Source organism: Oryzias latipes, chromosome 13, assembly GCF_002234675.1.
Source record: "Oryzias latipes chromosome 13, ASM223467v1".
NCBI lineage: Eukaryota > Metazoa > Chordata > Actinopteri > Beloniformes > Adrianichthyidae > Oryzias > Oryzias latipes.
The window spans coordinates 905,220-932,704 of record NC_019871.2 but is presented as its reverse complement, the minus strand read 5'-3'; the positions used below and the strand labels follow the sequence as shown (position 1 = coordinate 932,704).

Genomic DNA, 27,485 nt, shown 5'->3' with positions numbered 1-27,485 from the left:
AGACATACGCCATACATTGTTTTATCAAAAATAAAACAAACTAAAGGCATATGCATGAATACCATAATTCTGTAGCTTATGAAGAAATGTTTTACTATGAAAACAACTTTCCCCAGTGGACAATTAATGCATCTCTCTCTATCTATCCATCTGTCTGTCTGCACCTATATCTGCTCCTCCAGACGGACACATTGAGGAGAATATCAGTTTTGTACATTATTTCGTTCTGTTAACTATATTATTTATGAGGATGAATTGCACAACATGCCAATATTGCAGAACATATTTCACTTTTCTTTTTCCAAATAAGTGTTCATTTGAATTTCTGTTGTAATTTTCGTTTGATTTCTTTTGTTTGTTTCACTGTTGATCGATCAAACGGGTGTTGGTGTAGCTGTTAATTGTCAGACTTGCTTTGTGAAGTCTTCATGTTATTTCTGAGAGGCAGTATTGTCATTTTCACTTTCACGAGTTTCTTCCATCTGCCGACGGTGTCGCCGTTTCTCATTTCACCCGTTTTTGTGCGTACGCCTGGGTCAGAGCGTGAAGGACCGCACATTTTCCCCTCAAGTTTGCTTTTTATAAATCTCAACTATTGCGTAGAGAGTGGCGTACGCCTTCTTTTGTGCGTACGCAACCTTTAGAAATGAGGCCCTGGTCTGGTTCTGGGAGGGACGGCTAAAGCTCATAAACAAACCTGGAGAAACAAGCAGACGACTGAAGCCGAGACGGACAGAGTTGACGAGTTTTCCAGGATTTCAAATTCCTGTTCTCTAACGATCCCTGTGATGGAAACCCCGCCCGCCTCTGCCCAAACGCAGCGACCCCGTGACCCTGACCAGGACACAAGCTGTGGAGGCCTGGACATGAGCCAAGGTCAATGATTGACAGAACTTTAGATCAAAGTCTGACCAGCTCAGCGGCCTTGTGGTGGAGTGTCCACCCTGAGACTGGCAGGTCGTGGGTTCAGACCCACAGTCGAGTCATACCAAAGACCCAATGCTCCACCTGACTGATACTCAGCATTAAAGGGTTGGAGTGGGGGGTTAAACCACCAAATGGTGGGGAGGGGTCAAACAACAAATTCCACACACAGGTTTGCGACAGAGAGGAAAAGCGGAACAGCCACGCCCCTGCATGGAGTGGAACACCGGTGGAACACCAGTGGAACTGCTGGAGAAGATCCTTTCCTCTGTTTTAACCAGAGCTAGATGCTTGAACAGCGGAAAGTCATCCGACGGAGGATAACGGCTGCATCTGCAGCCTGCTTTAGCTCTGAATCCAGAGGAACAGTTAGGACACAGGAAACCATGAACTTTACATCACATTTTTATTTCTTTCATGGAGCTAACTGAATTCATCAACGGTTCTCCTTCCATCGAGTTTGGTACCAGCACCCTGCAGAACTTCTCCTTCAGGACTTCTGTCTTTAACACCAAGGGAAAACAGCTTTAAACAGTTGTCAGATGGAAACGGTTTCCCGCTCTCTGAGGATGAGTTTGTGGAGAACATCAAAGTACAAAGCCAGGAAGAAAAACTGCAGAAACGTCTGGAAAGACGACTTTTTCAGATAAACACATTCAAAGCATCAGGGCGCTGTGCAAAAACACCAACCGGACTCTAAGTGCCAAAGAGAAACAGACTAACTTCATAAATAATCAATAAAATAAAAAGAGGATTAATAGAGAGCCCAGTAAACACTGGCCCAATGACGTCCAACGTAACAACCTCTCTAGCAGAAGTGTACATGCATACAGAGGTCTTTTCCTGGACCTTCAGCGAGTCTCTGTTTACACGAGGAGGAAGAACTTCAGCTTTTAAAAAGCAAAACAGTCTTTTCTGAGAGTTCTGTCCTCCACAGATCACATCCAGACGCTCTCTGACGTTTGGGTTTCATTTTGGAAGCCTTCTCTGTTTTTACTCTGCAACATCTGGATGGATTTAAAGGCACATCAGGATGAGAGTCCAGTGGGTTTGGGGAGGTTTCGTTTCCAAATGCAGACCCCAAACATCTCAGGAGCCTTCAGGCTTTCTGGAGGTCTGAACCAGCAGCCGTTTGGGTCTGAAGCTGTTGGACTTGAACCCCCCTCAGTTCTAGCTCTGAGGACCAGGCAAGAGTCCGTTGATGCTGACCCTCCTTATGAACTGTCCCGGTGCCGGCCCTCCAGAACCGGCCCCACCCTGCAGGGTCTGGGTCAGGCTCACCTGGGCAGAGCTGTAAGAAGTTATCCGTCCACTTCCAGCGATCTGGAGGTTCACTGTGGTTGCATAACTGGCCCTCTGGTTCCCCTGTTTGGTAACAGTAGGAAGAGTCCCGGACCTGGGGGGGCTGGAGGGGCTACGTGGGGTCATGTGGACCTGGGGCGGTCTCTGAACGCCTCCGGTCTGATGGACCGGTGCAGGTGAGGTCATTCCTGAGGAAGAGAAAAGTGGGCTATGCTCCGGTGGGGGCCGGGCTACGTAAGCACAGATCAGCTGGCTGCGACAGCTTCCCTCCTCCAGTTCTGGGTCTCCCCATTCGCCGTCTGACGGGGCGGGGGAGGCGGGGGTTTGGGGGCTGGAGGCTGAGGGAACAGCAGTGGTGGTCGTAGGAGAAGACCTTTCCAGCTGCTCTGTTCCGCTGCGCTTGCTTGAAAGCTCTTGAACGTCAGACCAAGGAACGACGGGGAAATGCTGCCCACCAAGGATGCCCCTCTGGGGGGTAAACCTGCTGGGCGACGGCGCTGACTGAAGGCCAGCTCGAGGGCTGAGGCAGGAGGGGAGGCCGCTGACGGAGGCCCCATCACTCGGATCCTGCTGGTCAAACGGCGCCCTGCTGCTTCCGGTTAGGCCGTAGGACCTTCTGCCGCTGTCCGCCCAGGAACGCCGCAGCCCACCGGAGGGACTACGAACGGGACTAGAAGGTCTGTCTGCCAGAGTGGAGGAGAAGGATCTACGAAGGACTGGCGCTGCCGGAGGACAGGATTCAGAACGGGAAGGACTGGAGGAGAACGGAGGGAACAAAGATCCATCTGAGGAGAAGGAAGGAGAAGCGATCCGAGGATTTCTCGGCTGTGGCGCCGCGACATTATTTGTCCAAAGCGACACTCCAATGGGAGGAGGGGAGAGAATCCGAGGACTGACGCAGGAATTCCCCAAAGCTGGACTTGCTGAACAGGTCCCAGGCAGCTCCAAAGTGAGACCTGAAGGACTTGGACCCCCAACTCTGGCGCTGCGGGGGTGAGGGGGCTTGTTTGCCAGGGGGGAGGAGTAGTTGTGTTGTGGAGGTGGAGAGCAGAGGCGGTGAAAGGAAACGGGACACGGCGACGGAGACGGGACCCGAGAGCTCGGCTCTGACGCAGAAAACGGTCGAGCCACGCGGTTGAAGGACGGCGATGGGGGAGGGTTGTGAGTCGGGGACGCCGCCGCCGCCGCGCCAAACACGCCGTTGGACAGAGACGCCTTTGGCGAATAGCAACCAACCATGTTGTTGTTGTTGTTGTTTGAGGAATCGCTTTGCGGGTGAAGGAATGAGGGGCGGGGGGAGGGACTGGAGCCGAGACGCTGGGGGTAAACCAGACTGCTGGATGGGGAGGGGGAGCGCCGGCATGGGGAGGGAGACAGGGGAGGACAGGGGGGCTGCAGGGAGGAGCCTGCTTCATCTCTGCTCCCTAACGGGGTGAACCACGGTGTGCTGGTTCCACGCTGGGATGGAGGGAGTCTAGGAGATGGGGAGCGGCGCCGCAGGTGAGGCGTGGAGGAGGGGCTCTGAGTTATGGGTGGAGCTTCTTGCAGGGAAGAGCCGGTCTTAGCCATGCTCTGGCTGATGGACTGGCTGATGCAGGAGGCAGCTAAAGATCTGGTGAAGGCAGAGATGGGGGAGGACGGCGTGGGAGACAGGAAGGAGGTGGAGGATGGAGACCTCGCAGAGGACGAGTAGGAAGGAGGAGGGGATCTAACAGAGGGCGAGGGTGGAGGAGACAAACAGGAAAGAGCCTTGGAGGTGGTGCCAACCAGAGCTCTGGGGGTGGGGGACGATGCTGAAAGGCCTCTGAACGGTGAGGAGCAGGGAGGTGCTCTCACAGAGGAGGAGGAGGAGGAGTGCTGGGGGAGGTTGGACTTGAAGGCCGAAGGGTTTGGAGAAGCGGCGGTCTCTGAGCATCGACCCAACGGGTTTGATGTTTGGGGGGAAAAGGGGGATCCTGAGCTCCTGTCGGGGGTCCTCCTGCAAGAGAAACAAAGATTCCCATCAAACATCGAAGAAGGTTTCCACTGGAAGTAGAGAAAGACAACGGCATGGGTTTGTGGGCTCTGACAAAATCCAGCTGACGTTCACAAATAGAGTCAGCTGTAACATTTGGGTTAAAGCCAGCGGCGCCTGCAGAAACGACTGCGGTCTCTCTGCTGATATCAGCGCGCTCTGAGGCATGGCCGCTGGCACCAGCCCTCAGTTTCACCTCCTGTTCTTGGAAGCTGCATCCGTAACGTTCAGCGCCTTCACGGTGAGCTTTATCACAGATTTCTGTCATTCCTAAGAAGAGATTAAATTCCATCTGGAGGTGAGTGAGAGCTTTATGTGAAGATCAGGACCTTTGGGCGGCGTCCTCATGGGACTAAATTCTCCAGTGGGTGTTTCAGAAACACACACATGCCGCTGTTTGCTGTTTTAGTTGAAGAATTGGCGGGAATACTCGACAAACAGGACCGAGCTGTTCGCCAGTCATTAAGTTAAAAGGAAATTTGGAATCTGACCAAGGTTTATTTTCTGGGTAAAAGCAAACAAACCACTGAAGACTGTTTACTGGAGGCAATTCTCCACACAGAGATGGGTTTGTAGAAAAAGCATCATGAAGCCATTTTGCCTCATGGTTGGGAGGGTTTGAGCGTCACAGAAAACATCTGTTTAAAAGGTTTTGAACTGAAGTGGATCAAATGCTGCACAGATGGAAGCTTAAAGGAGATGGTGGTGTTTGATGATGATGATGATGAAGACGAGGGCAAAGCAGGAGTCTAACAGAAAGGCTCGCGACAGCTGAGGCGATGAAGAAGATCAAGAGAGGAAGTCAGCAACCCTCAGCAAAAAGTGGTACAGCCCAAGTTTACTTAAGTCAACTAAAATCTGACGCTTCGCTCACACCATCCTGAGGAACCCGCGTTCACTCCCAGTGAAACGGAAACGCGAGGAAGAGCGCAGTTCAGGCTTCTGCTTTCCTCACGTTTATGTGTCCCAAACAAGTTTCTATGACGGAATTTTCGGCTCGACAGTCGCTGCGTTTACACGGACAAAAGTAATTGGAATGAACGCCTGATCCGGAGAAAAATGCGTCATGTAAACACGCCGTTCGGAACAGTCTGCCCCGATCGGACTCGTTCGGATCAAAATTTCTTTCCGATGGAGGTAGGTGGTCTATGCCGATAGTTGATCCGACCGTGGTGCATGTAAACGGTTTATTCTGATCGTGGGTCACTGCTGCTCTGGTCTACGTCACACATTGACTCCAGAGGAGACTTTGGAGCGAATTAGAAAACGATGGAAAAACAAATCCCAAGTTTTTTTAGGAGAAATCCAGAATGGCAGAAAGTCTCGTCTGGCTGTAGTTGGTGGTTGGATGAACCATGAGAGTCATGAGAAAACTATCACTTCAGTTGAAAAACCACTCCCATTCATTCTTATCTTAGCTGGTTTTGTTCAAGAGGAGCATCAACATGTGGTAAGAAGGTTTAATAGCGATCAGACAACCCTTCAGCGTCCTGACGCTGGACGGTGTGTCCCTCAAGACCACAGCTGCTGGTTTTATGAAACCTGTTCACTGTTCGATGCCGTACCTGTGGTCAGAGTCGGCGGCGCTCCAGCGGTCGGATGAGGCCCTTCGGCTCAGAGTGGTGGGCAGGTCTGTAGGCCTCTGGCTGGTGAATGTCGGGAGGCAGTCTACAGACGGGGGGCGGGGCTGGATGGAGTCTGACGTCCCAATGGCTGCCCATGGACTGGGCGCCTCATCTGGTTCGTCAGAATCCCGAACGGTCTCTGTGGCTTTCAGCCAGTGTGGCTTTGGCTGTGAGGGGTCAGAGGTCACAGGTGAAGGCGGATGAAGCAGCTCTCGGATCTCAGCCCGTCTCAGCTGAGCACTGCGGTCTTCTGCCGGCTGCAGATTCTGGACAGATTTCTCCGTCTCTGGACCTCCTGAAGGATCTCCTGCACTGCTGCTTCCTGCAGAATCTGGTATCTTTTTGTCTTGTCGGACAGCTGCTAAATCCCCCTTCAAGCTCTCATTGGCTTCTTCCTTTGCAGGAGGATGTGGCGTAATGGAAGCAGATGAACTCCAGTCTGTGTGTGTTGGTTGGGTCAAAATGTTTCCAGAAATCCAGCTCTCTTTGATTGGATAAATCAACTGTCCGTCATCGTTCTCCAACCTGCAAATAGAGAAGAACGTCCGGAGAAGTTACACTTTGGACATCACGATGATGTTTGAAAGTCTTGGCTCAAACATAAACCACATCTCCATGCAGTTCTTACATTATCAAATCAAACAGGCACAGTAACCAGAAACTCCTGTCTAATGGACACTTCAGTGTCCACTTTCCTGTGCAGGTCTCAGAGTTCTGAGGTCCTGGACCTTCCATGAACCACTCAAACCTCTGAAACCTCCAGCTCCACAGTGACCGGACCATCATTCTCATTTAAGGAAGACAGAGAGGCTGGTTTGGTTGTACGTATTGAGAACCTGAACACAACAGCTCGGTGGAAACCTGCTGAACTTACCCTCCATTTTTCTGAGGCCCAGGATCAACCAAAGGCCTAGCTGCAGCTGCAGAATAATCCCTGAACTCTGGGCTTCTGTGATCCAGTCCCGCAGGAGAGGTTCTGTTACCGGTAGAGCACCTGGATCCCTGGCCTTCAGGTGGGTCTCTGAGCTGAAATGTGGATTCAGTCTGTGAGGAAGTGAGACACTGGGGGCTCATCAAAGAGGACGGGGGTTCTCCAGCGGTGGTAGAGGTCTGGAGGTCTTCAGCGGAGCTGCAGCTCACACCACAGACCCTGTCTTTGGTCCCGGCACTGAGGCGATCTGCATTTGTTTGGGCGCGGGTGGAGTGAGTGGCAGGTGGAGGCTCAAGGGCAGACAGTGAATCTAGAAAAGAAAAAGAAAAATGACTTGATTTGTTCACTGAACTGGAGATCTGGAGATCTAAACTTCTAAACTTACCGTCCGTCTGGCTCTCTGGTGGTTTCATCTTTTGATGAATCTCTGGGTTCTCCTGGACCTCAGGCTGGCTTTGGTCCGGCGTGTGGGTCCTCACCAATGCAGGCCTGCTTTGATCTGTTGGCTCCGGTGTGATCTCCTCATGATCCACTTTGGTTTCAGAGATGGTCCAAACTCCAGGTGTGGAGTCGGACCGGTCCATGTCTATTGGCTCAGTTTGTCTTGGGTTTTGGTTCTGAAGAGGCGGTCCAGACAGCCTTGCTGAGACCCAGGACTGGTTTTGCACAGAGCTGCCCCGTTTCTGATGCAGCGGCACCTTCATGGTGCTGGCCTTGGCGCTGTACATCCGGGCCAGTGTCTGGACCTTGTTCAAAATACGCTCCGAGTTCTCTATCAGGACTGGGTCTGCCACCGGGTTGACTTCAAACAAACCGATTCCAGTGACGTCTGACGCCATGCCTTCAAACAAGGCTCTGTTCGCAGTCACGATCCTGGAATGGCGGGACCACCGACCCACTTTTATCCGACCCTCGGGACTGTTGCTGGGATTAGTCGGCTCTCTGGCTTTGGTTCCTAAAGACTGGGCTTTGAGGTTGTCGTTATTTTGACATGACACCGTTAGAGTAGGCTCAGTCTGGTCTTGGTTCGGTTCTGTTTTACTGGATTCATGTTTATCAGTCAAATCTTGGTACTGTAGATGGTTCTGTCCTTCGCCGTGGTTCTGCGTAGAAACACACAGACTTTCTTCCTTTTCTGTCTTGATGTTTGTCTTTCCTTCAACCCCCGACGTCCCTTCATCCCGTTTCTCAGTAGATCTGTTGAGGCCACTTTGGTCCTGAATCTCAGTCTCTTCTCTGTCTGGACTGGATGGCTGGTTCTGATCTGTTTGGGTTTGGATTTCCTCTTCCTGGGTCCCGTCAAAGACTTCCGCTTCCGGTGGATCCTCAGAAATGGCTGGTTTTTCGAGCTCTTCGTGACTTTCTGCGTGCGGTGGGAGGGAAGCTGGAGAGAAGTGGTAAAGCGGTCTGCTCTCTGGCTCCCCCTGCTGTCCACCTGTGCTGAAGCGTGACACGGACTCCTTCACCAAGCCAGAGGGGATTTGGGTGAAACTGTTTCTCCTCCTAGAAAGTCCTTCTGTCATCTCCTCTTCTTCCATCGCGTCCTCCTCATCTGCCTCAGCAGCAGTCTCATAGTAATTTCTGATCTTTTCAATGATCCTCTTGTCCTTCTTGGACGCGTTGGAGCCTCTTTTGGGTGGGAGGCATGTCTGCATGGGGGGATGCAGGAGATCCAGACTTTGGGGGGTGGAGGCCTCAACACTCACTTCTTCTTTTGATGAAATTATCTGTGTTTTGGAGTCCACCCCAGAGAAAGGAAGAAGGTTTGAGGTTGTGGGTGGGTCCCCGTGGCTTTCACCTCCTTCCTCTCCTTCAGGCGCTTCTCCTTCTGTTCGTCTGGTTTCCGTCTGAGCAGATAAACCTGAACTGTCTTGGACCTCAGCAGTGTCTTTCTCATCTTCCATGGGCCGGTTTTTAGTCTCCGTCTCCGATGCTTCCTGCTGGCGTGACGGGTCAAGTCTTTGTTCCGTGCAGAAGGCGACTGGCGGTAGCGGACAGGTGAAGTTGGTCTGATCTGACTGTGGCTCATCCTCACTTGGCTTCTGGGGAAAACATGAAACAGCATTTCTTCTACACAGCTCATAACGTGACAAGTGGAGGAGGAGGAGATGTGTGAACAGATGTGAACTAACCGCGGAGCTGCAGGGAATGGCTGCCAGGCCCTCCCTGGCTCTGCTCTGGTTGATGAACTCCAGGATCTCCTCTGTGATGGAAAGAGTGGGCGGAGGACTGAGTGGGCTAAAATCCTCTTCATCTTCATTCTCCTTTCAACAAAAGAGAAAACATGATTTCACTTTCTTTTGCAAATATTCACCAGTTCATGAAGTATAGAAGGCAAACTTGTCTGCATTAAAACAACACAGATACAACCTGTGGATGAGGGAAGCGGCCCAGACGTCCTTCATCCCTCCACAAACATTCAAATAAAGATTATTGGTACCTCAACACTGTCCTCAACACTGGAGATTATCCTTCAACTCAATTTAATTTATCCCCCAATCCATTTTATTAACCTCCATAGTCCCTTCAGGGTTGCTGGAGCCTATCCCGTTCTGTTGTGGGATGCGGGGTTCGCTCTGGGATACACAATCACACTCACACTTAAGGGACAATTTAGAGACATCACATGACCTATGAAGCATGTTTCTGGACTGTGGGGGAAACCAGACACCCACACATGCAATCTCCACACGGAAAGGTCCAGGCTGGGATTTGAACCATACACAAGTGCTGGTCACTACACCACCATGCAGCTCTATCTAGCTTATATCTACAACTATTTAAAATCGAAACACAACCCAAAGTGTGTTATACACCAAAAAAAACAACTATTGAGGGTCCCAATGAAATAACAAGATTCAGGGGATTACCTAATCCCATTCAGATTATTTGTGTGTAATCCTTATTCTACATGAAAAATCTTGATCTACACAGATGACTGCATCTCAAGAGATCAATCAGTTCACATCCTATAATATGCAGATGACACCATGGTTGGAGTCTTCATATGAGATTGGGATCCTCCTGCACTCACCAACTAAAACTGTGATGGCAAAACTAGATCAAGGGGGGTCCATGTGCCCTGTCATCAGTAACAACACCCCCCAAAACCACCCGGAAGACTTTACTTCTTGGTAGAGATTGCTTTAAGTCTTCACAGTCTTGTTTTCTTCCCTCTTCCATCATTGTTTGACCTGGATCATCAAATGCAATAGAAAGGGGTGGAGCACTGTCAGGAATGCAGAAAGGATCACTGGAAGAAGCCCCGCCTCCTTTTCAGGATGTGTAAACATCCAGTTTTCAGAGGCAGGCAGGAAGCATCCTTCATACCCAGACAGTTCCTGCGTCTACCTTCAGGCAGGAAACAAATCTCTGTGCGTGAAAATATCCGGAACCAGGAGATTACTCTGACCGACACACCCACTTCAGACAATTAAAGCTGAATAAGCATTTTACCACCATTTTACCAGGTCCTGGAGGGACCTACCTCCGTACTGTTCTGCAGTTTGTCAAGAAATAGCAGCAGGTTTGAAGGATGCCTGTGGGTACTTCTGGCACCACGACACCGTTGGTATCATGTGGTTGGACTATAGACATTATGTTCTGGACGTTCGAGGGAAGCTAGCAGCAGCTGTCGGCCAAACTCCACTTGGTGGTAAATAAGGTCAAACGGTGAGGAAAGTCCAGGAAGAGGCTGGTAGGTCAAAAAATGTTGGCTGCACAAAGCTTCTGGCAGACATATTTTAGTGTTTACCAGGAATAGAGATGTTTCTAGGAGGTGGAAGGACAGCTTGGAACATTTTCCGTAATCCCACCAACATGTGTTCCACTGTGAAACCAGAACCCCTTGGATTGGGGGCTGGGCCAACATTTGCTTGGGCTGAGCTCACAAATAGCATCAAAAAATTTGGCAGCAAAGGACGGGGAGTGGAACCTCCCAGTCAAGAGAGCTTTTCTTTCAATTATTTCCTATGTGTTGAAATTGTTCATTGTGGTTGTTAGACGGCCTCGTTCTAGAGGAGTTCCACTGTTCCCCTTTTCTGGGCCCATGGTGAGACTGGAAAGTTCCTGTGGAGCAAAGGTCTCAGGATCCGGATCTCATCCCAGTCGCTTCTCCAGCTTACTTTGCTCATTTTTCCTCTTTTAGGGAAACAGTGTTGTGCTTTAACTCCCTAATACTTTAGGATTCAAACCCACCACCCCCCAGTCTCAGGGCCCTGTCCCACTTTTCACGTTTCTTCATGGTGGGGGCTTGTCCAGGATCATCACACTAGTGGTATTCAGTTTTTTTTCTACTTTGGGGGGGTTCTTCTTCTCGTCCCAACCCTCTGCATTTACGCAGACTTGGGACCGGCCAACGGAAACCATAGAAGGTGCCCCCCCCCCATGGTTCCAGTAACTTTCAGCGCCTGATTGTCCCAGGCGGTCTCCCCTCCAAGGACTAACCAGGGCTGACTCTGCTTAGCATAAAGGAGATGGGACGTCGGACAGCTGGTCCCTTCATAAGGGCCTAATGATAGACCTGATTCCTCCTAGCAGAGCAGTACCTCCCCCTGGTGGCTGCCGGCCAGCTGCCCCTGTTCCTCCTTATCAGGTTCCACCTCAATGACAGAGGACGCCAGCGTGCTGCTGCTTCCTGCAGAGCCCAGACTGTCGGTGTGATGCAGCTCGCCCTCGCTGCCAGCCTGCTGCAAAACAAAACCCAACTTTTACTGCATGACCGCATATTTCCACAGTAACCAGACACAATCCCCTGTCCACAGGGGGGTGCCACTGGGCTCTGTTCTGGGCTCCCTTCTATTTATTTTGTACATTAATGACTTGGGTGAAAATGTCTCTGATGCTAATCTACATTTTTATGCTGATGACACAGTCATTTACTGTTATGGATCATCTCTTGCTCGGGCCATTGAAACCTTGCAGAAAGCTTTTGTTGCTGTCCAGCATTCAATTGGTTCTCAATGCCGACAAGAAAAAAGTACTGTTGTTTTCAAACTCAAAGAAGATTCCTGAAGATTCCATGAGTCGAAGTGTCCTTGGGCAAGACACTGAACCCCACCTTGCCTCTGGTGGTAGGCGGGTGCCTGTGTTTGGCAGCGGAGCCGGCACCAGTGTGTGAATGTGTGTGTGAATGTGTGTGTGACTGGGTGAATGGGTCTGTGACAGTAAAGCGCTTTGTCCTTGTAGGAAGAAAGGCGCTATATAAGTATACGCCATTTACCATTTACCAAACAATTCCAGTGGTGTCCACCTTGGATGGAAATGTCATAGAGTTGGTTTATGAGTACAAGTACCTTGGTGTCTGGATTGATGACTCTCTCACCTTTAAACCTCACATAGAAAAACTTGTAAAAAGAACTCAAACTTAAACAAGTTGTGTTTTTCTTTTGAAGTAAAAAAGCGTCTTGTTTCTGCAACTTTTCCATCTGTGCTGGATTATGGTGATATTCTGCACATGAATGCCTCGTCTTCATGTCTCCAAAAGGTTGACACCATGGATCAGGCTTCCCTGAGGTTCATCACCAACTGTAGATCCATGACGCATCATTGTGACCTGCATTCCAGAGTACAATGGCCGTCTCTGGCCACTAGGAGGCAGGACATTGGTACACTTTAATGTACAAGGCCTTGGATTACTGCCTCCCTACATTTGTTCTACAACCCTTGTGCTATCCTAGGCACTTTAACGTTGGGAGTTGGGTCATCTAGACCCACTAGACAGTGCTCTGAACCTTTTTTCTTCAATGGTTTGTGATCTTCACTGGTGTCCATGGATTACATGAAATCTTTCCACCTTTATCCACCTTTGTCATGGTAGGGAGAACACCTCAATGGAAGGGAGGGGGGGGGGGGTCATCTAAGATAGCACAAGGGTTAATCATAAGGAAAAGTGTGGAATCTCACTCCTTAAGATCTAAAGTCCAGTTGTTGCTTTCTGTTCCTGGCTGGAAAAAGCCTTTGTCCACTCGGCTCCTTCTGCTTGGAAATATGCTGCAGAAAGACTGAAACCTAACTTAACTGGTATCTTTAAATGTTTTTAAGAACAAGCTCAAAGCATCAGAGACTGAAACAATAATGTGCAACTGCTTTTTATGATGTATGTGGTTTTAAAAATGTTTGTTTTGAAATGTGCTGCCTCTTGGCCAGGACTCCCTTGGAAAAGAGGTTTTTAATCTCAATGGGACTTTCCTGGCTAAATAAAGCTTAAATAAAAAAACAATGCCTGGTTGTCATTATCTGTAAGTCATAATACAAGAAATAGAGTCTGTACAGTATGTTATGAATCCATAGAATGTGCAGGTTTCACGCTTTGAAATGACTCCCAAAAGGTATTGAACTTTTTCAGAATGTTTGTCTTTTTCTGAGATTCTTTAAATCTTCAGTGTCTGATCACAGTATAGCTGGACTCTCTGGCGGTTGAGATTGGGTCCAATCTGGAGTTTTTACCCAAGACTGCGTCAGTCCAAGTCCAGGTCACGGTTCAAGTCCTGCAGATCAGCGACCTCTGATCACGTCAGAAGGCCCGACGGCTTCAGCAGAAGCGTGTGTTCAGACACACATGTACCGTGCTGGACCAAACGGAGAAACCAAACCAGTCGCTAGTGTCTGCATACTGGTCTAAGCCCCGCCTCCGTTTCCTCTCATAATGCTGCGTTAACCCCAGTGGTTAGGCAATAATTACAAAAGATCTGAATAAATTCCAGTTCAACCACAGAAATCCTTTGATGTCAATCAAAGTGTTTGTTGTTTTTCTTATGTGGACGAAAGAAAAGAAAGACTTAGAAGAGTTGAATATTCAAAGAAATGTCTGACCTTCAGAGCTGATGAGGTCCACAGTCAGGGCGGAGTCAGGGTGGAGGGGGCGGAGACAGACAGAACAGTTAGCACAGTGTCTCCTGTGTTTGCCGTCAGAACAATGAAACATCTTTGCAGGAAGCTGTTGTTTCTGCTGATGCTGCAGGTCTAACAGGCGCCACAGCAAACTGACGGCTGGCAGGGAGAGCAACAGCGCCACCTGGCTGCAGAGCTCCTAACAGCATGCAGGGATCCAAAGCTTGGTGGACTCATAAATCCGTATTTTAGAAGCAAAAAAAACTTTTAAAAGCATCAATATTGTCTTAATCTTCATCCACCTTGAGGGAAAGTCTGAGGATTTGGTTTTTTGTGAGGGAAGGCGCTCATTCTTCAGGTGGCGTTGTCTTAAAGTTAACTTCAAATCTTCTTCCTTGAAACGTTTCATGACGAAGAAGACTTGAACTGCTGTGACTCAACTTCAGGCTGACAGGACTTTAGTGTTTCTGACCTAAACTCTACCCTGGTGGGGGGATGGGGGGGGGGGGGGGGTTCTCACCATTGGACTGGAACGCTGCCTCGATGTCTTTAGCAGGAGCTGCAGGAAAACAGAACCGGGTCAGCTGCAGAACAGAATCTGAATGTGTCATGGAAACTGGAACATTCTCATCCCGTAAATGTTTTTTTTTTCCGGTGACTGCTCGTGTCAGCTTTCAGGAATGCTCTTTGACTCATTTTCCATCATCTCATGAATGTTTTGGACTGAATGTTGTAACTGAGGGGGCTCAACTTTTGGACACGAAGGGGAATTTTACAGGAGGGCTTCTGTGGGCCCTGAGTTCTGTCTGAAGGCTGTTAGATCACCTGACTGCCTCCTGGTTCTTCTGCACGGCAGGTTTCCTTCCAGCAGCAGCGGGAGGCTCTTCCTGGACTTCTCAGGTGTGTAGAGCAGCAGCTCTTGAGGTTCTGGAGGAACAAAAGGTTTCATACTCAGAGCAGCTCCCTGAGAGGTGATGCTTAATGACTTAAAGCCTTAACTGCAGATCTAAACGTAAAGATTATTGGACTTCATATTAAGTATTAACTCTGCAGATGCTGGAAAGCATACTGTTTGAACTGAGAATCCTCCCAAATGGTTCATGACACGACACCCCCAATGAACTTTTCTCTTTTTTTGGAAATTGTGACCTCCTACTTGAATTCTTAATAAAAGGAACAGGGAGAGGCAGCCTTTGGAGAAGAGAAGGGAGGTGGACTTTCTTCCCTCACACTTGCTTTATGAACAAGGGAGAACAAGGTGTGTGATGACTGACATGACTTCTAACGACCCTGACCTGACTGACGCCGCCCCCTGTGGTAGCCATGGAAGTCGTCCGGCCTTGGCGATGTCCGCGAGTTCTTTAGGTGGTCTTGATTGAACTGAGGTGCTGAAACACAGGAAGTGACGTCATGACATCATCAGAGTGGACGGGTTGGACGTTGGTCATGGACGTGTGGCGGTGTGCGAGCTCACTCTGACAGAAGCTGTCTCCCAGGACCTGCCTCGCCTGCAGACACACAGAACATGTTCTGATGTCAGAACCCAGAAGATCATAGTTCCTTCATGAGTTTCAGGAACCTGAATCTCTTTAATCTTTCATCTCATCAGTGTTTCAGCAACGTAAGCTCACACCGAATCGCCTCAAGGGGATTTAAAAAAAAACCTAATCTATCAGTTATGAGGAAAAGAATCAGCTGATTGACAGGAAGAAAAACACACTCTGGCTTTTCTTACTCACTAAAACGAAACGTTTCCATCTGCTGAAGAAAAACCATCAAAAACGTCTTTGATGTCCTTTTCAGGGCTTCTACACCTGAAAAACCCGACAACGTCTTTGACCCAGAAGAAGCAGCAGTCCAGCAGCTGACCAGCAGGGGGCGACAAAGGCTTTGTGTTCTTATGAGCAGAACTTCTGCACAACATTTCTACAACAAAGATGTCATTTAAGGTGTTGCTGCAAAGATCCTGCTGGCTGTCAGAAAATCCTCCCCAGACTTCAGGCATCTTCTGCTGGGAAAACCATCAACCTCCCAGTCAGGATTAGTCTTTTCCAGGATGATGGACCTGGACGTCCCAGAGCAGCAAAACCTCCAAACCTTTGTTTTAGAAAGTTACAGGCTTCACAGCTTCTAAACAATAAAACACACCTGATCAGGTGTTCAGCAGCAGAGAATTAACTCCATCAAATAAAATCAAATTGAATTAAATTAAATTAAAACAAACTTTTTTTTCTATAGCACCTTTCCAAGTCATGCTACTCAAAGTATAAATCTGGTTTTGTACTAAAGTGGGGAAACAATATTTTGGGGACTTGTTTTTCCTTTTTAAATTCATGCATTTATTTATTTTTACAGTTATGACTTCTTTACGACTTAAAAGTCATTATAAAAAAAAATGTTTGTAAACTGTCCCTAAAACTCAATAGCCAGATAAGTAAATAAACAAATAGTAATATACAGATACAAAAACCGGAAATGTGGATCAAAAATCTATCAAATCAGTAAAAGGAAAACGAAGAGCGCTGGCTCTTGTGGAGCAGGACTGGAACCGACCTTCTGAGGGAGGGAGGCTGGGTGGTTCTCCACGATCAGCCTCTTCAGGTAGTACACCCACAGGCGCTTCTCCTCCTGGTTCTTGGCCTGCAGGAACAAGCACTGATGAAGCCAGGCGAGGAAGAGCGAGCGCCGCGGTCCGCTGTCAGACGGCTACCTGAACCACGTGCTGCTGTTTGGGGATGGTCCGGTCCGACACCTTGAAGCACAGCGGGTCCTTCAGAGCCTCCACCAGCATCAGGTGACAGCACTGCAGGGGGGGGGGGGACAGAGAAGGTCAGAGGTCACCCAGAAGGAGTCCGCCTCCCCCCAGTCTCCTGCTTCTCCTCACAAAAATGTGCGTGCTGTAGACGAACTGCTCCAGCCTCTTCTTGGTGATCAGCAGCATCTTGTCAAACAGGAAGAAGGCCCGCTCCTTCTTCACCCTCTGGACCTTGAAGGAACCCTCCAGGACCAGTTCTCCGAACCCACTGAGGTTCGGTCCGGTCCAGTTCACCAGCAGGGACTCGATCTCCTGCCGAGAAGATGAGATGACTCAGAGACTGAGTCTGGTGGACGTGATGAAGGTCAGAACCTTGTGAATCCTCAGAGAACATTAGTACAACGACCCAACAGTCAGAAACATCCAGAACCTCTTCCGTGTTGAGATTCACCAACGAGAGTAAAAACTGTGAAGATCAACCCAGCACTGAGAAAAGCTGCAGTGGGAGCTTCATGGTATGGGTTTCCATGAACAAGCTAACAGGTTGGATGATACGGAGCTCTCTTCCTGCTTTGTTTCTGTTAGTACACAAAGATGACCACTAGGGGGCAGTACAGCGTTTGCCTTCAGGCAGAGCTGACCTGATGAAGGGAAAAACGATCCACGGACCCACAAACCTTTCTGCTCCACTGACATCTGAGCCGGTCAGCTGTTTGAGCAGTGAGGTCAGAGCTCAGAACCAAACGCTCATCCGTCAATCAAGAGGTCGCACCTTCATTTGTGCAAAATTTCAAGGTCAGCTATAAAATAAAAAATACAGGTTTACAAAAATCTGACTTTAGCTGAGCTGTCATGGAAACAGAATCTAGAAGAAAGCCTGCAAATACAGTTTGTTTAATTAAGTTTATTGTTCAACAAGTTCGAGCTAAATAATAATGTTTAATGACGTTTATTAGACAATGGCCCAGGAGAATTCTCCATTCTGATTGGCTGCTGGATGTGCGTTATAAAGTGATACCGCACGCCTAAAAAGTAGTTCCGGTCACAAAGCTTGAATCTTCTGTATCACTGCACCGGCTTCTTTAAAACAACCTTTATCTTCATCATCTGGACAAAAACAAGCGGTAAGAAGAGAACTTTCTCTCTGAACCGATGCTTTATTTAACACATTGAGATCATCAGCATAGATATCGCTTTCCTTTACCGCTGCAGTCGTCACGGCACAGCTCCACATAAGCCATCCAAACCGAAAAAATAACAAGAATAAAGCACTAAAATCTGATTGAATATGTAATTCTTTTGTAAGTGGCCATGCTGTAAGCAGGTTAAAGGCCTTCGACGTGTGTAATATCAGAAATGAACGCACTTGGTGGAAGCAACCGTCCTTGTTTCCTTTAATAAAGTATTTAGCAGGTTAGGGCTAAACTGTAGTTCTGGTGTTGACGTTCCTTGAATTGAACTCTCCAACCATTTATGCACTTACAGTAATTCTGTCCGATATTGCTGCTGAGAAAAGCAGCTTTGTGTCGATGACAGTCGTCGAGTTCTTACCAAAGCACCAGAGCAGCTTTTCTTTGCTTCAGGATCAGCTGGAATGGTGTGACCAGCGTAAACCGTTGAAGAGCGTTATTCCGTGCCGCTGGCGACAGCTCCGGTGTTAAAGGGTTAAACTTTTCTGGAGGAGAAAAATGGGGACTAACTAACGAGCTCCAGAGGTCACCTGATGGATCACATCTGGCTTGCCCTTTATTGTTTTTAACAAGCTTCAGTGCAGGAGACGAGCTGTGACGCTGCCCTCTACTGGTGGCACCGACGCTTCCAGAACTTCCAGAACCTCTCGCCACTTCGACCGGGCCAACAGACTGAAACAGAGAGGAGTTCTCCTGCAGGCCGCTCACAGTCGGGTTTCCTCCTCTACTCGTCTGAATCAAACTCAGACGGCTCAGATTCTCGACAGGAAATACGTCGGAATCGTAGAAAACTGACAGTTTCTTCTTTGATCTGAACTGTGTCGTTGATTAAAACAGATTTTTATTCAACCAGCAGGAGGTTTTCTGAACCTTTAGGCGAGTCACGCCGCCTCTACCTACGTTTGACGCATTTTCCACGTATGTGATGCCAGTCTTGCGTGATCCATGGGTGATACTTGCGTTCGTCGATTTGAGCAGATGTCCGTCCAGAGTTTTGGCCGACGGTTCTTTACATAAACTCGGTTTTTAACTGTTCAGTTAAGAATTGCGCAGTTTACACGTATTTAACACAATTTCTACACAATTATCACGTCAATATTATGCTATTGTGCGTAACTTTTGTGAGATGCAAACGCAAATGTGTGTCTTTCCACACTGTTCCACGTTTGTCTGACGGACTTTTCATGCATGGGCCCAGAGAGGAGCTGCTGCCCTCCTTCCCACCTGCAGCCTCACGGCGTGCTCCTGCTTCCTCTTCATGTCGTTGATGTACCAAGCCACTGCTGTCATGGTAACGATGGCGTCCTCCACCACCTCGTACCCGGGGTCATTCTTATCGAAGTGCTTGGAGAGTTCCTGAAAAGACGACATCAGAATATCAAAGGTTGGTTTTGGTCAAAGACGGACGGACGTGGTGGCGAAGTGTCCGTCCTCAGCTTCATCACAGAAGATCCAGAAGTCTTCACAGCCGCCATGCCGACCTGAGCAGAACCGATCTTCTCTAATTGACCTTTGATGAGAACTTAAGGCAGAGCAGATCAGGAGAGGCTCCAACCTGCACCTGATGTCCTTCTGCACCTTGAGGTGGGCTTAGACCAGAACCGGGTTGGCTGTGTGAATGTTTGGGCTTTGCACAGAGCCAGCACTCAAGATTAGGGGGATCAGGGGCCCCTCAGTCAGGCTGAGGGCCCCTAGAAACCATCTGCTCTAGATTCCTGAGCTGAAGACACTGAAAAAGCAACCAACTGAATTTTTGCAACAGTTTGGTTTGAAACTACGAGGTCTCTGATCCTGATGGATGGATGGATGGATGGATGGATGGATGGATGGATGGATGGATGGATGGATGGATGGATGGATGGATGGATGGATGGATGGAAAGCATGTCAGACACGGACCAAGGAGGTCTGGAGTTTGACACCTAAAAAGGAAGCTTCATGTGACAACACAGCTGGAAACCTGAGGGTAAATGAGAAACGGTTCCTGGAACACCAGCATCATTTCAGCTCAAATGCGTTGGAAGACCCACCTGGAGCAGCAGATGGTATTTGAGGATTCTCTGAACCGGCTTCAGCAGGTACGTCTCCAGCGGTAAAGAGTGATTCAGGGTGGTCTGCCGCTCCTGGAAGAAGCGGACCAGGGTTTCGTTCTTCATGCATTCCTTCAGTACCGCCACTGAGCTGCAGGGGGAGACACAGAGAGAAAACGGTTTTTCAGACACTGGACCATCGGTTTTGGAGGCTGTTACGGCTGTGGCCGTATTTGGTTTTGGTTTGTTCTGTTTGTTCTGTGTTTTGTGTATTATTTATTTATTAGAGTGGGACTTCAGTGTTTTGTGGATCTTTGTTTGTATGTCTGTGATTATTTACAGGTGTGGTGCATGAAGGTGTGGCCTCAATTTGGAACAAGCTGGCGGAGGCAGCCTTTAAAGCCACCACTTGGACCTCCAGCCAGTGGGAAGGGAGCCTTACTGCAACAGTCTCCACTGCAGCTTGGCCCTCTTCTCCATCTTGTTTTTGTGCCCACTCTGTTTAGTCTTTTGGTTTATAGTTATGTTAAGTGAAGCTGTAGGGGTGAACTGCCATTTTGTTTAGTACATGTTTTCTCCTGTTTTTGTTAGGTTAAGGAGGTTAGTTTTTGTCTTTATTTTCCGTTTCCTTTGTACAGGTAAGATTACATGTTTCAGTTAGTTGGGGTTTTGTTTGTTATTTTGGCCTGGGTTCACCCTGAAGCCTTTTAGCTTCACTTTTAGTTCTTGTAGGATGTTTATTTGTAAATAAATTTGACATATTTTTATGGAGACATTTGTTTGGTGCTTTTTTTTAAAGTCAACTTTGGTAGCCAAACCTTTACTTTTTTTATGTTATGCTCCCCCAAGCACCCCTAGACATAAAGGGGGCGTAACAGAGGCCTTTTACACCCATTAAGAAGTAAAATAAAGAGTGTGAAGAAAGCCAGATGTTTCCAGGAGAGATAGGAAACATCTTCATCCATCATCTGACAAACATTTGTCTCTACACAAAGAGGAAGAAGAGTTCCAATAGAAAAGCAGAGGACATGAAGACAACGATGCACTGGAGGATGGATTGAAGCCAAAGAAGCCCTCCAGTCTAAAAGCAGGAGAGGTGAAGATGATGAGGGGGATCTGGGAAACGATAAAGATGACGAAACACTTCTGGATCATCTTCATCAACATGAAGAAGAAGGAATAGAGACGAGGGATGGAAGCAAAGTCAACCCGTGAAGAAAGTAGAGACAACAGCAAAGGAGGCAATGAAGCTGATGACAACAGATGATGAAGGACAGCAGAGACCTTCTACTCTGAGGAACATTCATCACAACACAAGAGAAGGAGCAGGGAAGACAGCCGGCGGGTGGAGGTGCTGTGGTAATGAGGGGAGGAGATGGAGTCTGTCCTTCTCCAGACGGACGCTCATCACGGACGGATTTGTTCTGCAGACGTCAGCAGCCCGCCTCTGAAAACTACACCAACCCCGAGACACGAGACAAAGAAACTTCCTTTGTGTCCCCCCCCTGACACGAGCAGAACATGGTGCTACCGCGTTGTACTGGTGACCCCATGTGCTGGTTCTGTGGGTTGTTCGGGTCCGTGGAGGCTCATGGAGAGGAGCGTCTGCATCTTCGGAGGAGCACAGGCGTGTCTTTCAGTTCCTCTGAGACTCGTATGGCCTCCTCAAGGGTCATCATGAACATGGACAGTTGTGGGACTCAGAAGGACTCATAAGGACTCCTGGGATATGAAGACCAAGACACGATCAGGATCTGTTGAGGAGGATCGAGGAGGGAAAGGCCGACCACAGAGGGAGGCGCTCTGTTTGGATCCAGGTTCTGCTCCTGCAGGAACCGACAGGATTGTTGACCCGTAAAGTCACACACATTCACACGCATGTGCTTCTGTTGAAAATCATCCTCCACACTCTCTCTGAATGAAGCTGTGATCTGTCATCCAGCACCGCCGCCGCCGCCAGAGCCCCCTCGGCCCCCACAGCCTCACCTCAGCGTGAAGGATGTGCAGCATATGGATGAGATGAAAAATGCACTCCAGAGACATTCCTGGAAAAGTGCGCTTGGACCACTTCCACCTTCTGCGGCTGAAAGTGGCCTCCATGTGCGCGCAGCGTTCCGGAGTCTGCTGCTGGGCGCCGTGACCCGCTGCAGTCCTTCAACAGAACCCGAACATCTCTGCTGCACATCAGCCGCTTCCTGAGCTGAACATCCTCCCCGCCGTCATCATCACCGGGAAGTACGTATTCTTGACGGTTTTCTTCTTCCATCACCTGACTGAGGGCAGGCAGACCCTCCTCATCGTCCCCCTCACAACAGGAAGCAGCTTGAAAGTTGAACCCTGACCTTTTAGGGAAAACATTTGGGTTACTTTCTGACTTCTACATGTCAGCTGAGGTGAGAAGACTTGACCTCTGATGGGCTGAAGATGTTCAGGAACATGATTCCTGACATGTCTGACAGATTAATCATCACTCAGATTTGATCTGGAGGATCTTCTTTAAATGACCAGAAATGATCCTTTCCAAATGTTTGTATCTTTGGTGGTTCGGCTGTTTCCTGACTCTGATCTTCTGCTCCACCCATGTGGACACCTCCATGTCACCTTTGACCCTTCCTGCCTTTTGTGCAGCAACATTAAGACCCTCTGTGCTGTAAATGTGTGAAAAGAAATGCATGAACTCATCGTCTGAGTCATTTATCCCCACATCCGTCGCTCACGACGCGAACATTCAGGCTGAAGATTTTTGGTGGAAACATTTGGCTTCCTGTCAGGCTGCGTGAGCACATAAAAGGAATCTGCATGAGTTTCTCTGGAGGACAGTGTGGACATAAAGCCGCAGCGGAGCCTGAACGCTGGAAAGGTTTCCATGAAACTCTGTCTGCTGCTGTCAGCTGGAGCGTGCAGATCTTCCAACGCCGTTTATCATCTGCAACCTCTGGGTTCGTCTGAAACATCCGCAGGTAAAGTCTCTGCAGCAAACCGGAGATCTAAATCTTCATTTAAGGGAAAAACTCCAACATTTACCAAAACAAGAAGTAAATTCTACATTTGAACTGATTTCTGTGATCCTTTTCTGGTGGACGCTTTGATTTTCCTCCTGTTCTTTCATGGCCTCCTTTGCAGTATTACTGTGAAAGTATTCAACCACAGACCCCCTTTCTTCCCTACAAAGTCTTAGGTGCTGCTTTCAGCACCAGAGAAAAGCCAAACAGAAGCTGCAGGAAAAACTCGACTGCAGACTAATGGAACACGCAGAAAGGAGCAGAAGACGGTTGTTCAGCATGAACGGCTTCTTCTTTGGTGGACCTACGAGGAACTCTTCCAACAAACAACATGCTTCAGCAGAAGTAAATCAAACTTCCCTGGACGTCTGGAGGGAACAGCAGAGAAACTTTGCCCCCTCTTTCCCTCTAATTGGGGTTCTGCTCCCTGATTGGGCCAGCTGTGACCTTTGGACTGCATGTGACCCACCTAGCATGGGCCGTCCTGTCACCGGTTTCCAACCAGGTTCAAGGGTGACGTCGAGATGAAAGCAAGCGCTCCGACTCCAAAACAAACCCGCAAACCTTCCCGGGTTCTCCAAGATAAACGTTGGTGCGTGTTCACTTTCTGGAAGAGTTCCCCGCTTTGTTCAGATGTGCCCCCCCTTTCCTGACGACACAGCTCATCAATTCAGACCATTGCAATCTGCATCTCCGTCCAAAGACAGTTGAGCAGAATGAATGGCCTCTGCACGCCTCGGCGCTCCCAGTGGATCTGCAGCGAGCTCCTCGTCTGTGAATGTCATCGATGAGGCCCCGCCCCCCCCCATCTCTCTGTTGCATTCCTCAGCCTGCTCTTGTATTTGTCTTGTTCCGGTTCCTCACCGGAACCGAACGGGTTCCCGGCGGCCCGACGCAAAGTTCACAAACCTGCAGAGGAGCGGTTTCCCTCCAAGTCCGGCCCAGAGGACGTCAGCGGAAAAATGACGGCTCCTCTGGTACTTCCATTACGGTGCACATCCAGAGCCAAAAGCCCAACAGCCGCGTTCAGGATGGAGGATAATGACCAAATGTTGACTCTTTCACGGCAGCTTCAGGGAGAACTCCTGCCTCCGAGGGGTAAATCAGATCTCTGAGCCGCTTCAGCTGCTGATGCTCAGCGGGCGACCGAGACAAGAGAACTAACAGCAACCAAAAACAGTAGAGCTCCCAGAGAAACTGAGGGTCCCACAGCACCTGAAGACCTTCAGCAGGAGTTCCTGTTTCCTCGGTGAAACTATAAATCCCTAAGAGGTTGAGGACACGATCTTCCTCACATCTGTTCTCCCAGCATCCCACTCCTCCAAACCTCTCAGTCGGGAGCTCGTCTACATCCTTCTTTCTTTTGTTGATCTGCTGCTGAGCTTGAACCCTTATTGAATGTAAGACGTCCGGGGCGGCAAAACAAGCCCACATCATCAGCCATCCACCACCATGCTTCAAAGTCAAAGATAGGTTTGTTTAATGCAGCAGAAAATAAGTATTTGGTCCAAAACTGAAGTTCACGTCAATACTTTGTTATGCAACCATGGTTTCAATGACAGAGGTCAAAGGTCTCCTGTAGGTCTTCAGCAGGTTTGGTCCAGTCCTCCATGCAGATCTTCTCCAGGGCTGGGATGTTTGGGGACTTTCTAACTCCCCCCACCAGATCTCTGTTGGATTCACGTCCGGAGTCTGGCTAGAACCCCACCGAACCCTGAAATGCTTTTCTCGAACCCCCTACATGGTTGCCGTGGCGATCTGTTTGGGATCATTGTCTTGTGTGTTCACGGATGCACTTTCAGTGAGTTCTTGAATGGTCTTGAATGCCGAGTGTGCAAACAACTTTAAATGCTTAGATGTCCATTTCGCAGAATATCACCGCCATACCATGATGTTTCCACCCCCGTGCTTTACAGTGGCTTTGGTGAAGATGCAACTCAGCCTTCCTTCTCTTGCAAACGCGACAAGTGACGTTTGTACCAAAGAGTTCCGTTTTGGTTTCCACTGACCATGTGACTTTTCCCCAATCCTCCTCTGGATCGTCCAGGTGGCCTAAGGAGGACTTTAGATGGGTCTGGACATGTGCTGGTTTAAGTGGGGGGACTTAGTGTGGTACTATAGTAACCTTTGTTTCTGTGGTCCCAGCTCTCTTCAGGTCATTGACCGATTCTCTCGTGTGGTTCTGGACCGATTCCTCACCGTTCTAAAGCTTTGCTGTTCCACCAGGTGAGATCAAGCTTGGAGTTCCAGGTGGTGGAAGATCCTCAGTGATCTTGTTTTTAATCAATTTGCTAATAGTTTCTCAGCGGTGAAGCAGCAGTGACATCAGAGCTCCTCAAACCAATTGGACTTTGGAAGTCCAACCTGCTCCATTGGACGACAGAACGGTAATCAAACAGAAATAAAACCTTAAAATCAAACATTTGGATATTTACTTTGTGCCTCTGAATACTCCTTCTGAAACTAATCAAATGTATTTCTGGGGCATCAGATGTTTCGCCTGCAGTTCACTTCATCTGCATCCTTGGCCCTACTTTGACCTGTGTTGTCTCCATGGAAACCAAACGGATGGAAAACAAATCTTTGTAAATCTGATACATGAGGCTGAAATCAAACTGTCCTGCATGTTTGCAGTTGTAAAATCCCTGCTGTGCGGCTGCAGAAAGAGTCCACATCTGGATGAGTGGAGCTTGAGGGGGGGGGGCAGCTTTTGCAGGCCGCCTTGGGCTCTGCCCCCCAACAAAGATGGCCGCCCGCTTCAGCAGCATTTTCACGCGAGGTCTTCCGCTCCGATGACGGACTCTGAAGAGAGAAACCGGCGCGTATGCACGGAGAAAGGCCGAGATTTGGGCCTCCTTGGCGGCCCAACATCTGTCTGGGAGACGGATGGGAGAGCCGAAAGCAAACGAAGACGGGAAAAGAGGAGGAGGACGAGGAGGAAACTCTCCAGAGGGTTTTTCCACTGCATCCGTTGGTCGTCAAACACAAAGAACTGAGGAGAAACGGCTGCAGTTTGCAGAAAAAAATCCTCTTCATGAAGCTCAGATCCGGTTCTGCTCACATCGTGACCCGGTTTGATCCTGAGGTACCGTGTTTTTCTTGAGTATTGGAGCACAATCATTCAGATAATCCAAGCCCCCTCTTTTCAGTAAAAACCTGGTTGCAGCCCGGGTTTGTGGCGTTTTACCGCCTCAGCACCGGTTCTGCTTCTCTAAACAGGCTTTTCATAGGTGGGGAAGAACCATCTTACTTTGGTGTTTGTGGGGGTGGAGCTATTTGGTGTAAAAAAATAAGCTTTTGTTTATAAAATGAAGCTGCTGGATTAAGAATCGTATCCAATAAAAACCAAAGAATGATCGGAAGACCAAAGAACCAAATCTGAATCTGTAGAGCCGATCCTCACGCAGCTCGTCAGCCTGAAGGCGTCTCACCATCTGGTCCGTCGTCCATCATTCACACGAGGTCAGACATTCAGCAGAACCAGAACTCCTCTGAGTTAAATCCTAGTGGATCAGGATCCAGGCGGGAATCTGGTTCAGGTTTGGAGAGGAACCTCCTAAAATCAGCAAACCTTCATGCGTGTTTTAGGAGCAACGTGTTTCCACTCCACGCTTTACTTCTCCTCATAAAACAAACTCTCCACGCATGAACGAACACACAAGTCGAGGAGCGGCGTGGTTTCTGTCTGACCGCCGCCGTCTGACTTCAACACGGAAGGTGTGAGCGTTTTAAAAAGTCGATTTTAGTTGCTGTCTCTGCAGCATTGTGTCGACACACCGACTGTCAACATCTCAGCTCCCACTAAACGTACCGAAAACCAACTTTCTGCCAGCAGAGCTCCAGTTAATTTCCAGCTTTACTTTCATTTTTCTCTTTTGCTGAAGATAAAGTTCCAACAGTTTAGAAAAAAGCATTCCTATTTAATGTTTTCATTTCAAACAACGTTTGGTTATGAGATTTATCGGAGAAAGAAACATCAAAGCATTCCAAAAAGAATCCTAATTGTTAAATAGCGGATTATTATTGTAATTATGGTCTAAAAAAGTGACTAGAAGTTGAATCCCTCCCCAAACCCAGGAAGAGGAATTTTAGGATCTGGCTTCCAGGCTTCAGTTTGAGGCTAGATGTCATTCTACAGGATGTGAACTGGATCAGAACTGCTCCGGTTTCCCCACAGGAACCATGTAAACTACGGCCTGACGCTTGGTTCGGACACATTCCAGCAGCAGGCGTCGGTGTGAAAGAGGTTCCTGTTACTCACTTTGGGTAGTTCATGCAGTACAGCGTGTAGATGTCGAAGGACTCGTTCTGGAAAAAACAGAAAGAAAAGAGTAAATTCAGAGGAGACACCCACAGACAGGGGGGGTCTGGAGGTTTTAAAGCATCTGGAATTTAACATTTAACAGAAATCAGGAGAAAAATGAATTCATGCAACTCAAGGAAATTCATCCAAATCTGAATATTAAACCCGCTCATGTCACTATTTCCTAATAAACCATTTAATCCATAACTCAGTTTAGCATCACTCTAGACATAAACAACTCTGAAAATATCTATTTTGTTATATTTGGAAATAAATTCAGGTATGAAGGGGTTAAGACCCTAAGATCCTCCGTGTTCTGGAAGCTGCAGTGCCAGCCTGGGGAACCGGACCTTCATCTCTGCAGGACTGGACTCTTCCTCCAGCAAATAGTTTCTCTTTCGGCTTTTCCCATCTGGGGTCGCCACAGCGAACGAGTCGCATGGGAAATTTGGCAATGTTTTACGCCGGATGCCCTTCCTGACGCAACCCTCTCAAAGCAACCGGGCTTGGGACCGGCATAGAAGTAGAGAAGGGAACAGGGAGCAGCCCGGAGTTGAACCTGGGTTTCACGGATGGAAG

At 48.6% G+C, this 27,485-nt stretch overlaps 1 protein-coding gene across 5 annotated transcripts in view; it reads right to left on the bottom strand.

Annotated features, from left to right (window-relative positions):
• Positions 1–1,313: 1,313 nt before the first annotated feature.
• plekhg2 (pleckstrin homology and RhoGEF domain containing G2) overlaps positions 1,314–27,485 on the bottom strand; it is an 83,270-nt gene continuing 57,098 nt past the window's right edge. For 2 of the 5 annotated variants that reach the window (XM_023961326.1, XM_023961329.1), the window contains 17 exons: positions 26,865–26,911; positions 19,602–19,752; positions 18,797–18,928; positions 16,512–16,694; positions 16,338–16,430; positions 16,181–16,267; positions 15,102–15,135; positions 14,923–15,015; positions 14,453–14,554; positions 14,148–14,186; positions 13,610–13,617; positions 11,344–11,484; positions 8,929–9,060; positions 7,182–8,838; positions 6,740–7,106; positions 5,806–6,390; positions 1,314–4,204 (listed from right to left, as the gene is read on the bottom strand). In XM_023961326.1, coding sequence (XP_023817094.1) covers positions 2,095–4,204; positions 5,806–6,390; positions 6,740–7,106; positions 7,182–8,838; positions 8,929–9,060; positions 11,344–11,484; positions 13,610–13,617; positions 14,148–14,186; positions 14,453–14,554; positions 14,923–15,015; positions 15,102–15,135; positions 16,181–16,267; positions 16,338–16,430; positions 16,512–16,694; positions 18,797–18,928; positions 19,602–19,752; positions 26,865–26,911 — 5,961 coding nt within the window. In that variant the 3' untranslated portion in view covers positions 1,314–2,094. The remainder of the gene's footprint in view (positions 4,205–5,805; positions 6,391–6,739; positions 7,107–7,181; positions 8,839–8,928; positions 9,061–11,343; positions 11,485–13,609; positions 13,618–14,147; positions 14,187–14,452; positions 14,555–14,922; positions 15,016–15,101; positions 15,136–16,180; positions 16,268–16,337; positions 16,431–16,511; positions 16,695–18,796; positions 18,929–19,601; positions 19,753–26,864; positions 26,912–27,485) is intronic. The other 3 variants (XM_023961328.1, XM_023961327.1, XM_023961330.1) reach the window with 3 other exon arrangements.